This window comes from Corylus avellana, chromosome 1, assembly GCF_965113065.1.
Source record: "Corylus avellana chromosome 1, dhCorAvel1.hap1.2, whole genome shotgun sequence".
Classification (NCBI taxonomy): domain Eukaryota; kingdom Viridiplantae; phylum Streptophyta; class Magnoliopsida; order Fagales; family Betulaceae; genus Corylus; species Corylus avellana.
This window is the reverse complement of record NC_142490.1, coordinates 24,328,015-24,344,711: the sequence shown is the minus strand read 5'-3', so window position 1 is coordinate 24,344,711 and position 16,697 is coordinate 24,328,015. Positions and strand designations below refer to the sequence as shown.

Here is a 16,697-nt window from a genome sequence, read left to right as displayed (position 1 = left end):
AAGTGCTTCCTTGTAAACCAATCCTTCTTGAATCTCTAATGGCTAGTACTCAACGAAAATGTATGGATTGGCTATTTACGAGCAATTCGAATTTTAAGAATTACAAATCCCTTTCAAATGAGCAATTTGGATTTTAAGGATTACAAACCCCTATAATACCCTAGATTTTCAACTTTCACCCAATCCAACTTACATCGCACATTCCAAACGGTTTGTTACATCAAACGGTCTAGATCGAAGGAATTGCAGTCCCTTACAATTCTGGAGAATTGAATGGGGGGCTTAATCCCCTTTGCTGGTAATCATCCAGATGACATCCCCCTATGCGATCTCAAGAGTCTTGTTTTTCACACCCTCTTAAAAACTTTTGGCTTGCAAAGTAGTGGTCTACAAAATACAGCAAGGCATTTATATATTTCTATCATTATTAGTAAATGGAGAATTTGTAAATCAACTTTGTAGCCTACTGATACAATAATGTTTTCTACAAATTTATTTACATGTAGGTTAGTATAGATCAATACTAAGTCCTCTTATCTGTTCATTATCCTTCCCATCATTTGCTACATTCTACATTAATATAACACATCCTAGCAATAAATTCAAACATTTTGAACAAATTTAAACAGGACAAAAATACACCACCCCAAATTTCTCAAATTACCACAAAAGAACTCGCAAAGAATTTGAATTTGATCATGTTTCCAAGAAAGCAGGTAAGAGTGATGGCCTCTCTGGTTAGTAAAAGTCACTCACTTTGCTGCTCGGCTGGTGGCATCAGTCAGTGATCAGAGGCAGTGGTAGCGTCTCCTTCCGAGCCTCGCCGCTTCTTCTTCCCTTCTCCATGCCTTGACCGCCTTGGTGCCTCATCCTCACTTTCACTCTCATCATTTCTGAAGTTATTACCAGCACCGTATTGATCTTCATGGTGAGCCTTGAATCCATGCTGATACTGTGTCTCATCATCTTGCCCACCACCCGGACTCGGCATCTCTTGACCCTTGCCTTGCTCTGAACCTGCACTATACCTGTCATTCCGATCGTTAACCCTCAGATCTCTCCTCATAACCCGATTGGTGTTTTGAGAGGATGGTAGTGGCGGTGGTGGAAACATTTGGGGCATTCCCATTGGCCGGCCGGGTCGACCTGGATTTGTACCTACAACCCCCATCCCTCCCATAAAGGGGGCACGCGCTGGTCCCATCATCATCCCAAATCCACCAGCTGGAAATACCCCAGGTTGCAAAGGCCGCCCTCGAAACATCATACCAGGTGTGGGACCTGTAAAATCGCCAGAGAATCTTGGACCGTACGGTGCAAAAGCACGGGGGCCCACACCAAAAGGATCTGGCATAGGAAACCCATCTGGTGTAACAGGTCCATAAGATAACCCATCAGCACCCATCATTACAGGGGGATAACCCTGCGTCCCAGGCATAGGTCTGGCTCCACGTCCTAGTGGCATGTGAGGGGGCCACATAATTCCCCGGCCCCTTCCTCTGCCCTGAGTTGCTGCCCCAGGAGCCTGCTCAAAGCTCTCCTCCTCTTCTTCACTTTCTTCCTCTTCCTCTTCTTCGTTGTCCTCAAATGGGACAATATCCGGGTTTTCTCCTCCGTTGTCTGGATTGACTCCCTTTGCTTTCTCCTCCTCTCGTTTTGTTTCAGCTGCAAGTGAAATTGCCTGTACCCAAGTACAAAAAGACAACAACGATCAGATTCATCCACGTCTGACCATTTAAAATGACAGACAAAGAGAGGGCATAATGTAGTGCTATGCAGTTCTTAGGGTGTCTCCATCCACTTCATCACAAAAAGATGCCAGTCACAGGCAGGCTTGGGAAACAGTTTGATTGCACTAATGGGATCTTGATGTCCAATAATTAATTCTACCAAATGTTAAAATTGTTATAAGGTCAGTAAGCTGATTGCTCGCTACTGAACCAAAACAACCTCCGAAATGTGTCTAAACAGACAACAATAAAGAAAAACCATGATCTAATGGGAGATGTTTTATAATGTCAAGTATTTCAAGATAAAAGGAGAAAATAAAGATAAAAATATTATTTTAGAATTTCATACAAAATTTATATAGCAACAAAATAAAAGCATTTTATGCATACAAAATTTGAAGTTCTAGGGGTTCCTTGCCATCAAAAAGAAAAACTGAAGTTCTATTCAGGAGTATCCTAATGCCTGCATACTGATTCTCAAAGCATCGCTAGTAGTAGTTCTTCTCAGTGCAGATAATCGTATCGCATATCATATTCCAAATCATCTTTGTAGCCATTATTTTCCCCCCTCTTAAATTATCTCAAAATTTAATACTGTTGTCCTGTAACGCATGGTATACCATTGGCAAATATTACAACGCAAGTATATCAATCCAAATAAACCATTTCTAGCAATGAACTTTGACTATGCGTAATCCATCTTCCACTAGCAAGCAGTTCTTCTGGATCATAATCTCCTCCACTGAATTTCACCCCAACACAACCAGAAGGGTGGAGGATTGGGTAGAGTCTGATTGAACCTAACTCCATCCATAACGCAATGCATCATTCTATATTTTCATGCTACAAGAGCCAATGCATCATTGTTGGTTCTTCTCACTCACTTCACCTCTATGCCAATTGCAAGGGGAATATACAAGTAATGTTAGGATTAACATATTATTATTTTTTTATTAGTAATTAAATATTTATTGATAAAAGTGAGGCGCCCCCAAGTACACAAGAAGTATACACAGGATAACCAAAGCTAGCCCACAAAAGAAACCCAAAAACCCACCGAATACGCTCAAAACCTGAAACCCTCAAAGAATACATGACACTACATCACATAAGCCTTGCCTTTCCGCATCGAGAGGAAGAGATAGCATCGCCATAGTTAATGGAGCTTTTTAAATTTAACAGTTCCCTCTTGTCCTTAGACTTAGGGCGTGCTACCTTAACAACCCAATGATAATCGTCTTCAAAGGCCTCCATAATAGGATTAGCATATCATGTAACTGGCTTTTCTGTGTTCTTAAAATTCTTGAGAGAAGGTCCACCGAATGTTAGGCCTTATTTCTTACAAGACTGCATACTGAGAGATTTTATCTCCTTTTACAGCTGATGATTATTGGGACATGGAGATTATTATTATTATCGAAGTAATTTAGATTTGACGTTGAACTTGGGGTTGTTATTTCTACCTGTCCCTTCAATAGCAATACCTAGAGTGTAGTGTGCCATCAAGATCACAGAAAAAAAACTAACCGTGTCAAAATTTATTATCAAATTATTTCTCACCTTGTTCCCACACAAGGACCCTATTATTGCCCCATCTACCTTGGCAAATCTTTCTCACCAACTTCTTTTAAAAAACAAACACGCTTTAATATTCCTCTGACCTAGGAAAAGGTATCATTTGCTGAGAGATTGAGAGGGGTTTGGGCACAATAGGTACGTATTTCAACACACCAAATCTAGTATCTTTTTTTTTTTTTTTTTGATATCGAGGAACCTCTACAAGGCAGGGCCCTTCGGACCCACCCCTGCAGAGTAAACCCCGGCCCCGTGCACCGCACCCTCGGAAGTTTCCCTACACGGAACAGGGTAAGACCAAATCTAGTATCTTATGTGTGATAATATTCTAAACACTTCCATTTACATACATGCACACATGCTTATATAACCCCCGCTTCATGCTAACAAGATACATATACATTTCCCATTTTTCGTATATTTTGCTCCTTTTTCTTTTCTAGTTTTCCTTTATTCCTCTTTTTCATAAACCTGTCATCTAATCAAATATGCTGCATCCCAAAATAAATCAAAAGAAAGCATACCATAAGTTCACTATCTGGCTCAACATAAAGCAAGGAAGCCAACTGCTCACCAACAGAAGGCTCTAGCTCCTGGCAGTCTCTACTTATCTGCGATAACAAATACATAACAATGAGATCAGTTGGTGCTCAAGCTAAAACAGGGCCACAAGGTATGTGTCTCACAAGCCAGATATAAATATTGAGAATAGAAATCATAGCAAGTAAAGAAAGTGATGAAATGGAAGCCAAGATTGGCACAAACATGCAGAGTCACGTAGTTAATTACAATATTTCTTTGCACGAGTTGTTGTCCTTTCAATTCATTTTCAAAAAGCAACTATCACTTTCCTTTGACCTTTTGGCTAGAAAATAGAAGCAATAAAAGAAAAATATGTTTCCTCCTTACTCCAGAAAATGTCACCAGAAGCTCTCTCAAGGATTATCACCAAAATCAGCATTGGTTAACTCAACTTCTCCCAAGAAAGTACAAGTGGGAAATCAGCATACTTTATTCGCTTTCTATTGGTGTGTATTTTGATTTTCGTGACAATTATTAGCTTCAACTTGAAGAAAACTTTGGCTTTTGGCTTCAGAAAATTACCTTTTCAATGCATAAGCAAAATTTAAATTTTAACATTTAAAAGCAAATGTAGTTTGCAGGATCCGCCATTACGGATAGGCATGTAATGACAGGTGAATGCCAAGTGTCCAACCCAGACAATTTGTCTTCCTCCCACATTTTATTTACATGCTATTAACTATAGATTTACAAGCCATTTCAAATGGGGATTTCCATTGCATTTTCTTTGTGTAAAGATCACCCCCACCCCCGCATCCCTCTTCAATAATGGAGCAAAACCAAATATCTAGGTAGCTCCTTATACTCAAACATACTGCACCTGTCCTAAGACGATGTTGTCATCAATCTCTCTCTAAATCAATCATTGTGGAGGGGCAGAATGACAGGTGAATACCAAGTGTCCAACTTATACAATTTAGCTTCCCTGCACATTGTATTCACATGGTCTTAACTATAGAGGGAAAATGGGGATGCCTATTGTGATTTATTTGTGCAAAGACCACCTTTCTTCCTCACGTCTTTCAGCAATAAGCAAAACCAAATATCTGCCAAGATCTTATTTTTGGCAAATGTATTGTGCCAGAGTTCTTTTTTTTTTTTTTTAATAAATAATTCAAATTCATTAAAAACGAGGAGTGTAACCTACTAGCCTTAGAGCACAAAAAGTATATAAGAGAGCCCCTAAGGTATAAAAAAGGAAGAACAAAACTCCAAATATTCAAAAAAAAAAATTAGAAACAGGCAATCTAAACAAAGCTACTATCCATGTATAAAAGGATTGGAACAGCATCTTCTTTAACTCTAACATTGCCATCTCACAATCTTCAAAGCTCCTTGTGTTCTTTTCTCTCCAAATACACTGCATTAAACATAAAGAAGCCAACCTCCACAATTCCAAAACCTTACGTTGTCCCAATTGTCCCTCCCAACTCACCAACAAATCCCTCACCTTGGAGGCATAACTCATACAATCCCAAACAACTGAGAAAGCGAGCTCCATAATTTTCTACGGAAAAAGAAGAGCTCTAAAAGAATGTTGTTGTTAATCTCTCAGTAAATCAAGAATGAAAATCACATAGAAAAAAAAGAAAGAATAAATAAATAAGCAGAAGGCTTATAGGGAATTAAATACTTCTATATGAAGATCCTGCAATTCTTCTTTAATAAGTTGTATAATGAAGTAAAGATCCTGCATTTTTACTTGAATAACATTGCGGTCCTAAAATTTAGAACAGACCACCCAATTGTATAATCAAATCCATATTGGTTTTAGTATCAATTTCGAACTCCGGTTATCATTCCTGAAGAAAAATGATATCAATTTCGAACTCCAGTTATCATTCCTGAAGAAAAATGATATCATAACGACAACAAAGAGTTTTGGATACTACTTATCAAAACAAAAACAAAGAGTTTTGGATACTGTTTCCTGTAGAGCTGTTTCTGCAATCCCTTTCACGAGAACTATTTGAGCAGGATTTAGGACTTGCAAAATGGAGAAGGTGGGGAAAAAAACAGATTACAAATGAAGCTTTTTATGCTAAACTTGTCAAATAGTGTGGTTGCTTGGTCAGTTTAATTCAAGCTGCAGCTAAAATACACCACAAGGTGGGGAGACTAGCACATCCCTCACATACATGACTGTGTTTGTGCGTGTAGACAGCAGTGAGTCTCATACGCATGTAGGCCTTCGTGTGTATACTTTAAAGGGCAGGTGAGGATCGGTTTACTAAATCCAATCTCTATGTGAGGCTAGGCAGAGCCAGGCTCAAGGCAACTTAATGCACCTATCTCAATGGTTTGGCCTAGCCCAAGCCTGGCCATAGTTCAAGCTCAATAAGAAAAACAAGAAGGAAGAAGAGAAGCAGAAGGAAAAGAACAAATCAACAGCAGCAGCAACAAAAAGAACAGAAAAACAACTCTTGACTATCAGCACAAGTTCAGCTTTAAGAAGAAAAGAGAAAAGGCACAAAATAATACCTTCACTGGTAAGTTCTCATTGAATGGATTCCGTAGATGGCGAGTTTTGTGGAAGGACAATTCACATAACTGCATATAAGAAATTACAATTAGCCGTGACAAACTTTTACTTATCATCATTGCCTGTCTCCATATTAGGATATTGATTTCTACTAGAGTTTCAAACAAATGCCAAAAGTTCAGAAATCCCACGTAAATTTTAATCTCACTTAAAGCTTCAGAAAAACCGACTCAGGTAAATGTTATACATATCTTGAAAGCTCCTTCTACAATATATAATTGCATTTCACAAAACAAGTGCATTGATCTGTAACATGAATCTCAAGAAAGAAACGAAAAACAGAATGAAGCTCCTCTAACATGTGCATACCAAATTTTTGGAACTCAAATTGACTTGAAAAGAGAAATACAATAAAATTAAAGAACTCAAGCGGCATTTGGTAGGGTGAATAGCAACCTTGTCAGGATCATGGTTTTTGTCATCATTCGCAGCATAAGAATTTTTGAGGCAGGTGAAATACTAACAAAAACTGGAGAAAATGCCTGACATAAGTTGGTACCATCGAGAAAAAAACGCATACCTTTAACCATTTGACAGAGAAATTCCGGCCATAATGTGCAGTTCCATGTGCATATTTCCAGTTGCCCCCACCTACAGAACCACCAATTCTTGATGTCATCTTGGCACAACCCTGACAAAACATATACGTCTTTGCATTTACTTTGAATGAACAAAAACAGAGATTTCAATCGACCAGGTGGAATGTAAAACCTAGTAGCTATGTAATCATCAAGAACTACACAGATCTAGAGCACAGAATAAATATCCCTTGTAGGATATTGAATCCAAAATCTACCTGGAAATGTCGAGTCCGATTGACTGAGAAAATCAAAATCACATTTTCGGCAGAGTCAAAAGCTTCATTCAGTTTAGCTTCGTTGCTCCTTTGAGTTGCCCATACTCCTTGTTGCACAGATAATTCCAAATTTTCACGGTTGCAACTTTTAACAATAAAATACCTGAGGTTCCATGTTTGAAAATAAATTAGAATCAAATTCATATAAATCCAACCTAAATAAACAGAAGAATGTTCTGTAACTGGAAAAAAATAATGTACAGCATCAAATTAAAAATGCAATCGAAAATTAATAGTCACAAAAGCAGCTGTGAATGGCACTAAAGAATATGCCTTCAAATAGCTGATCCAGCATTCAGTCTCTAATCCTACATCATAAAACAGGACGGCCTGAAAACTAATAAAAAAAAGGTATACAGGCATACAAGTTCATTAAGATAGCCTGCTGGCATATAGTCAAGTGGCAAAACAAGTGTGCTAACCACAGAATGCAAAAACTTTCCTAAATCTAGCTAGACGGTCCATTGAATTAACAGGTTAATTTAAAACTTCAGTTGCAGGGAATGCAGTGTAAACTGGAACCTTTTTTTTATATATATAAGCTGTAAACTGGAACTTTATAGTTGGACCAATAAATATTATTAATATTACAAAGACATACACTCATGTAAAAGTGAGGTAAGATACTTGGAAACTTTTCAGATAATGGGTGATTCTTGAAAAGAACCTGACTAGCAATTATGTACCTTCATACTTACTCTATTGTTATAATGGTACTTTTTCATTTTTATTGGTAGGTTAACTATGGACCCAACGAGTCTTTTTTTTTTTCGGGCTGAATAGTATTGGGGACAAAAATCTAAAAAGTCAACAAGATCTAAAAGATTAGAGGAAAAGAAATTAGAACCAAAGATACAAACCAATCTAAGAGGGCACTCAATAAAGAGGATTTTAGCTGAAGTACATTAGACTTGCGGTCCTCCAAAAGACATGGATTTCTTTCTCTCCAAATGCTCCACATTAGTAAAGTAGAGATGACATTCCATATGACCTCTTTAGATTGTCCCCGCCCTTGTGTCTTCCAACACTGAAGAAGCTCAACAACATTGCTAGGTATGACCCATGAGACTCGGATAAGGAGAGAACCAAATGTCATATCTCACTGGTAAACTCACAATGGATGAGGAGGTGGTTTACGGTCTCCTTGATCTTCTTGCAAAGACAACACCAATTAACCAAGGTAAGACCCCACCTCCTAAGGTTATCCATCGTAAGTATTTACCCAAAGTTACCATCCAAGTGAAGAAAGCAATATGAAGTAGAGCCTTCACCTTCCAAATGCTCTTCCAATGAAAAAGAGAAGACTCGCCAGACTATAATATATTGTAATAGCTCTTCACTTCAATTCTATGATTACAAGTTGGGGACCACAACATTTTATCTGTCTCTCTCGAAAAGGTTACAAAATATTGAGGAATGCAATAAGGGACTCAAGCTCCCAATCCTGGGCCACCTTAAAACAGTTCGGGTTCCAATGGACATAAGTGTCGGAATAGTCCACGTAATCTCAACGCTAAAGCTTCATAGGACCCAATGAGTCTTGAACCCATGACTTCACCCTACACCCTGTTTTTGCAAGTGGATGAGGTGCTATTTGAGTTAAAGCTCATTACCTGTAATCTAATAAGGATACTTATTATTACCACATTGAATTTTGAGAACTTCTTCAAGAGAACAGAATGCTACTAACTTCATATCCTTACAGCCAAATTAACCAACCTACATATTTTGCAACAAAGAGTGCTAATAATGTGCCACTAGTTTCTATAAAGTATGAGAAAGCCTTCTAGAAACCCAATTTTATTGTCATCCAAAATCCCCAATCAGGAGAAGAAGTTCCTCTCTCCAAAGGGTTTGGGCCAATTGCATTTATCAAGAAAGGTGAAATTAAATTTACTAGTTCTTCTTTCCTCAAATATAAATTATGAGTAAGAAAGAAAAGGCAATGCCCAAGGACTCATGAGATATAGAAATAACTACAGCCTAACCGACAACAATCAGAACCAAAAACTATGAAAATTTATGAAATTGATAAAGGACAAAGAATAACCAAATCTTGGATCAACTGAGAGCCAGAAGAGTAGAACAATCTCTTGCATTTGTGCAAGAGATTGGTTCTGTCAATCAAATTATTATTATTCATCAACAAAAAAAACAATCTCTTGCATTTGTGAAGCAATATCTTGATGCACTCAAAATGCTCGTTCCAACTGCTTCACATCAGGCAATGTAGCACCGACCTGCAGTCTACACCATCCCTAGCCACACCCTCCTAGCCCTCTCCAACTATCCAACATCTCAATTACAGATATTCCCCAACCAGTACATAACAAGGCAAACACCATAAGTTAACTATTGAAGGCAGTCTATGGCCTTTCATACAGGACTTGACAATAGTAACTCCAAATTTTCTTACATCCAGGCTAAGGGGGAAAAAAATAAACGTCCTAATAAAACCCATAAGATGTAAGAATTTAGTTGTCTTATCACCTCTCCGCAACCAAGTACGCCTCAACTTTTAGCCCAAAATATATCACACAATGAATATAAATCTCAAACACAAATTCTTCATCTCCATTTCACTTTCCGTTTCCCAGAAGGATCCATTTTTTCTTCATCTAACTACTCTTTGAACTATCATTTCAAATCTGCACCTCCTCTAAGTATTTTGCAGAAAATGATTTTTTACTTCCCTGCAAAATAAGAGGAATAGCATCAATGTTCAACCTACAAGACCTCTGAAAACATTTCTCGTAAAGTTAAAATGGCCAAAAGCCTCCACAGGATGCCATATTTTATCCCAATGACAGATGTGCACGCATAGGGCCTCCAAGGCGCATAACCATTCATGTCCAAATGAACTAGGCACATCAGCTCTTCAACAAAACTGGAACTCGCTCTGTTTTTCTTTTCTTTATGCCTCCTTTTTTTTTCTAGTAGAGATATCACTTAACTACAATGCCTGATGGCACACTGTTCGATTTGATTTATTAATTACAGTTTTCTTCTTTCTACGCTTGATGCTAACCCCTCTCAACATCTTCATATCAATGTTTCTCAAGGAAAACACTTATTATCTAACCAAATAGCAGATCGTTTCTTGTCTGACAAAATTTCCCAATAAATTGCACATAAGTAAATAAATCAAACAGCAGAACGACCAACTACCAACTTCATTCATCTCCACCAGATTATGTGACTGACATTTTCTTTATCTCTCCTTCCTTGGGAATTATGTATGATAACAAAAATAATCATCCTTAGGTATCTCTTACCAACAACTTTAGTTATTCCCACATTCCTATGCAATAAATTAATAAAATTCCAACACCAATGTATCTTGCCTTACCAATCAAGAAATCTATATTCTAAAGCATCTTTTAACAAAAGTAGCATTTAGGCTTTGTGCTTCTTTGTGATAAGTAATCAAGAGATATTATTAAAGGCATAGGGCGCTCCCAGGTATACAGAGAGTATACATGAAAGGCCACCTAACTAGTAGGAGCAAAAAGAACAAAAAAATCATGATAACTAAGCACCAAATGAGAAACAAAAACAGTTGTCCAAAGATACAGGGTTTTGAAAAATAAAGACTTAATACTCTCATCAACATCTAAGGCCCTCCCTTCTTCAATGATACCAAAAACACATAGCTCTTCCAGAAGGATCTTCTTCTTCCTTTCTACATTGCCAAACACCTCCTTATTCCATCTCTTCAAATCAACTTTCAAAGCTTTGAGCTTGCTACCTAAGATGAGGCTCGGAGTGCCTTGGAAAAGATAAAGAGTTTTTTTTTTATAAGTACCTTGGAAAAGATAAGAGTCCCACCACTGTTTCACCCTATCCGCGAAACCCTCAAACTGTAGCCAAATGTTTTCAAATTTGAAGGGCATACTACCCCTATGAAAGTCACCATAGTCGAGCAGGATCAAGAAATGATCCGAGCAAAGTCTAGAAAGCCACCTCTAAGACACACTAGGAAATTGGGCTTCCCACTCCAAGAAGACCAGGAATCTATCAATTCTAGACCAAGAGAATCATTCCCGATTATTTGACTACGTAAAAGTTCCGCCAACAAGAGGGAGGTCCATCAGACCCTGATCAAAAAAGAAATCAAGAAAAATCCACCATAGCTAGGCATAAACGAGCATCGCCTAATCTCTCACTTGGGAATCTGGTAAAATTGAATTCACAATACATCAAGGCAAATTCCACCAGCTGAGCATGCCAGAACTCATCCCAAATGAGCCTTCTATCCCTATTAGAATTTAGGCCATAAACGCCCACAAAGGCCCAAGTGAAATGATCGTCAACATTTCTAAAGGTGACAGTCAACGAGAATTACCCCACACACTCATCGATCTTCTCCACCACCCTCCTATCCCACATAATCAAAACACCACCTACAGCCCCTCTAGAGTCCAAACAACACCAATCCACATGATGGCAACCCCACAAACTAAGCAAGACACTACGAGAGATGACTTCAAGCTTAGTTTCTTGTAAACAGACAATGTCAACCTTCCATTCTCTGAGTAAGTTTCTCATTCTCAAACATTTATCCCTTTCATTCAACCCTCTCACATTCTAGGATAACAGTTTAGGCTTCATTAAAAACTAATAACCCCCTTTCCTTACCTTTACCACAGCTTGAGCTTTCGCCTTTTGAATCTTAAATTGACAAAACACTCCAACCTTCTTAACTCCCTACTACCTTTGTTCCCTCGTTTAGAACTAGAGGCTGAGCCCTAATGTCTATGACGAGCTTCAACTTCCATAGTTGTCAAAATAGCCAAAGACAGTTCCTCAAAACCCACACATGAGACCCCCACAACCCGATCGATTTCCTTCACTCTTTGCACCACCCAATCTGAGTAATCAAAACTTGAGCCATAAGAATTCCCCTAAATAGCAAAGGGATAGGAATTTAGAGGGGAGCAAAGAAAGGCTTCCACCCCATTGAACAGCTCCACATCCCAATAAAGTGACAGATAGAGAGCAAGCTGTTTATGCCACCCATCACAACCCACTTTCATCCCAGCTAGAGCAGACAAGGCAAGTCCATAACCTTTATCCCCAATATGATCGGTCTCCTATGAGGAAAAGCAATCCAAGGGAAAGCACGGACCAGAGGGGATGAAAACCTATGAGGGAGAAAAACTTCCCTTTTTTTACAGCAAGAGCCCACACATCGTCAACAACACTTGAGATGAAGCCTCCAGACTGTATAACCAGTACCTCAACACCACTTGGCAACTCGCCGACAACTTCCGAGAGAGATGGATAGAAAGGTTATCAAAAAACTACAACCTCCATGGGCCACAACTTTAAGTTTTATTTTCATAATTAAATCACTTACAATCAACTCATAAAGAAAGGACCCAAATAAGGGGAGAATCCACTCTTCGCAGAATCAACCATATATATCTTCTCTTTTGGTATATTTGCATCAGGCTTAGCCCCATCCATAGAATTAGCCAAATATTTTTTGAAACTTGTATCAGGCTTAGTTTGCATTGGGCAATATTTGCATCTGATTGGGGAACCTTCATATGATTATAGCAAGTACATCAAGTTCCTTTCTTTCAAAAGGTCTTTCACCCACCACCACCCCCAAACCCCCCCCCCCCCCCCCCCCCAGCTATTTTCATTAGTAATCCAAGAGAATATAGGTCCCAAAGTTGATTTACCACACACTACCAAGTCGAGTCTCTTTGTTCTAAGTAGAAATCCATTGTTTTGTAATATGAGCAAAACAAAATAATCTAGAGTATACACAAACACTAATTTCATCAACCATTGTTAGCCAAATCCAATAGAATTGATGAAATTCAACAAGCATCTACATGTGTTCTAATTGATCTAATCCCAGATCTACTAAAAATAGGATCCAGAAATGAGACAAATCAATATAATCTCTCAGCAGGTATAACAGACGTTGGTGGGTTCAATCCTCATCTAAAATTTAATTGTTATTTCTTCTTCATACTATACAAACCAGCAGAGACAAGCACATATATGTGCATATTTACATGTCGATGTATGTCTTTATATTTATATATTGACTAATTTATCCAAAATAGAGAGATGATAAAGAATGCACCATTTTCATGAACTATGCTCTTTAATATAGGTAAATTCAAAACCCCAACAACCATACGTGATTGAACCTGTGACCCTCACCCTCCACGTACTTATGGGGAGAGGAGATGCTATTAGATCCCAAAGACCACTGGCATGACTAGCATAAAACTCACAATAGATACACCAACGAAACCATAAAAAGGAAAATAAAATATTTTTTTGATAAGTAATTCAATCTCATTAGAAAAGCACAGAGGGGTGCAACCTTAGTACACAAGAAGTATATAAGAGAAGCCCTGATCAAGGGAAAAGATGAATAAAAGTTCAAATCAAAAAAAAAAAAAAAAGGTTATGGTGTGCTCCTATAAAGAGTGGATTTCCATTGTTTTGGAAAGGAAGTGGAAGCAAGGTTCCATGTGTATAAAGCGTTGAACATAATCCTTTTTAGCTCTAGCACTGAAGTCTCTATATCTTCAAAGCTCCGTGCATTCCACTCTCTCCAAATACACCACATTAAACACAACAGAGCCAACCTCTAAACTTCCAAAATATAGCTCCAACAGGGTTCCATATTTCAGCCAAAGTTCAATATATTACTTATATCAAACATTAAGTTGTGGCCAATCCATTTATGATGTCCTCTGCCTAAAATAAATAAATTTCCCATCGGCAAGAATTTAACCACAAGGAAAGACATTAAGGCACCCAAAGGTGTCAGCCACAGAATTGTGGCATAAAAGCAGCTGATTTGCGGTCAAGGCATTTTCCATAGCAACACTAAGATGAAATAGTTGAGGCATAAACCATAACTGCAACTAGAAATATAGGTTTTAAGAGATTTTTTTTTTAAGTAAAGCAAATTTATTAAAAGTACAAGGATCACAACCCAAGTACATAAGAAGTATACAAGAGAAAACACCCAACATTAGAAATATAGCTTTAGGTACCTTAAAACCAACATACTCTGCTTCACAAAATATACCCATTTCAAAAACATTTAGAAAAGAAAGTTTGTTTCCTATCACACTTTAGGCATCAAAAATGATTTAACATTTATCAGAGGACAGCAACTTAAACACCAAATACCTTTTACAAAACTTCTGATTACCTTAATATAAATGTAGCTATACCTTTTTTTTTTTTCCTTTAAAAAACACATGAAGAAAAAATCAAAAAAGGAAATACGCAGAAAAAGACTTCATTCCAAGTCCTTAAGCAAAAATTGGGCCATGAATTTATCATGGAGATTTAATTTCCGTTTTAGATGTTCCAAGCAAACAAAAATTATAATGAAACATTACACTGCATAAGATGAGAAGCAAATCCACACATCAAATGGTGTTTGCTTTCATTTTAGATTTCCCAAGCAAACAAAAATTATAATGGTAAAGTACAACACATAATATGAGAAGAAAATCCATACATCTAATGGTCAAAAATGAGAACAGTACAACATAAAGTTGAACAAGAATCTAAATTAACTAGCATAAGCTTAAGGGAGGCTAACTACAGCTGTTAAATGAGGACAGAATTCTTTTGGGCAATTATTGGTTGAATAATGGGCCCTTCATGGCATGCCCGTATAAATATACAAAACCTGATTTACATAACCTAATAAAAGACCGCAGGACTCTGAACACACCTAGATATTCCTTGAGGCAAAGGTGTAGCAGTTCTGCTTGTCTGATTAGGCAGGCCATTTGGAGCATTTTGTATCTGATTCTGGCTGACCTGCTGTTGGGGCTGTTGCTGCTGCTGGACATTAGCAGACTCAATTGTTGAAGGTTTTCCAACCAAGCCTTGATTAACAATGTTGGGACCTTGTGGAAACTGAGGTCTTTCTGCTTGTTGAGCGAAACCAGCATTTCGTTGTTGAAAAAATCTGTTCGAAGAGTTATAGTTGTAAGAATTTAAATGCTGAATCTTCTGAAGGACCTCTTCAACAGAAGGTGGAGGTCCAGGCAGTTTTGCATGGCGATACCGACAATCAGGACCATTTGGACAAAAACCCAACTTGTACCTGCAAAATTACAGAAATTTTCAATTAAGCAGATACATCTTCTATTCTCTTATTATATGGTGACGCTTTGCCTCACACTATACACAAAATTAATCAAAAAAACTACATATCACGTAGTAAAGCCATTTATGCAAAACAAAGATTTCCAGCTTTTTGCAATGCAGTATTATCGAGCAAGTTCTATGTTAATCACAATCAGCCCTCCACCATAAATCTTAAAGATAAATAATCAACAAAATATTCGAACAAGACAAGGTGATATACATCCTCCAGATACTGGTACAAACAAGAAAGTTGCTCCTTATAGAACGAATTTCACACATATTCAAAAACCTCATTCTTGGAATCTTGTACTCCTTATTCGTCTACGCACTTAATCACAAAAAGAGAAATAAAATAAGTCACAATTACACCCTACCCATCTCAATTAACCTCACAAAGCATAACCACAAATGTCCTATCAAACCCAAATCCAACAATGCCAAAAGAAGCATCACCCACCAAACAAAAGCAATCAAAAACGACAACGCAGCATGGATAAACAAAAATAGAAGCAACACACACATACATGTTGCACTCCTTGATATCTTCGTTGGTGTGCTTGTACACGCAGTCCTGCTCGCGACACTCCCCGTAGAGGCGGAAGAAGCGGCACACGGGCATCCGCGACTTATCGTACTGATGGAGGAAGCCGCAGGCGTCGCCCTTCATGCACAGGCTGCGCAGCCAGTGCCGGCACACCGTCTGCCTGAAGCTCCGCCGCCCCAACCCCGCGTTGCCCCCCACTCCGCCCTCCGCTGTTGGGCCGGATCCCACCGTGACCACGTTGGGGTTGGCGGCTGCAGCGGCGGTGGAATCTGATTGCACGATGTGCGGCCCCGACACCGTGGCAGCGTTGGCGGTGAGACCGGCGTCCAGGCCGCCCTCGAAGTCGAAGCTGAGAACTCCCTCCGAGTCCTCCATTGAGGGGATTCTTTGAATGTATGTGGGTTTTTGTTAGTGGTGGTGGTTATGTTGGTTAGAGAATTAGGGTTTTGGAGAACATTTGGATTGATTTTAATGGAGGAGTTAAAGACTTACGGGGTTGCTGGCTTTTTGCGTTAAACACCGGAGAAAATTCAAGTAAGTCAATGATCGCAGAGTAGCGTGGGTTTTTGATGCAGAGAAACAACAACAAAAAAACCTTGAATTGAATAAGGGGTTTTTCTTTTTTTCTTTTTTTTTCATTGGAAAATGAGAGTTTTAAAAATTTAATTAATTTTAAAATCATGCATTTTTTTTAAATTACCTCATTTGCCTCCAATTACT

At 38.4% G+C, this 16,697-nt stretch overlaps 1 protein-coding gene across 1 annotated transcript; it reads right to left on the bottom strand.

Moving 5' to 3' along the window:
* Positions 1 to 383: 383 nt before the first annotated feature.
* Positions 384 to 16,557, bottom strand: CPSF30 (cleavage and polyadenylation specificity factor 30). The gene is made up of 7 exons (XM_059583908.2): positions 15,958 to 16,557; positions 15,012 to 15,389; positions 7,226 to 7,388; positions 6,950 to 7,060; positions 6,369 to 6,437; positions 3,830 to 3,916; positions 384 to 1,681 (listed from the first exon to the last, which is right to left on the bottom strand). The coding sequence occupies exons 1-7, from the start codon at positions 16,350 to 16,352 to the stop codon at positions 782 to 784; spliced, it is 2,103 nt and encodes a 700-aa protein (XP_059439891.2). The 5' UTR covers positions 16,353 to 16,557; the 3' UTR covers positions 384 to 781.
* Positions 16,558 to 16,697: the final 140 nt, after the last annotated feature.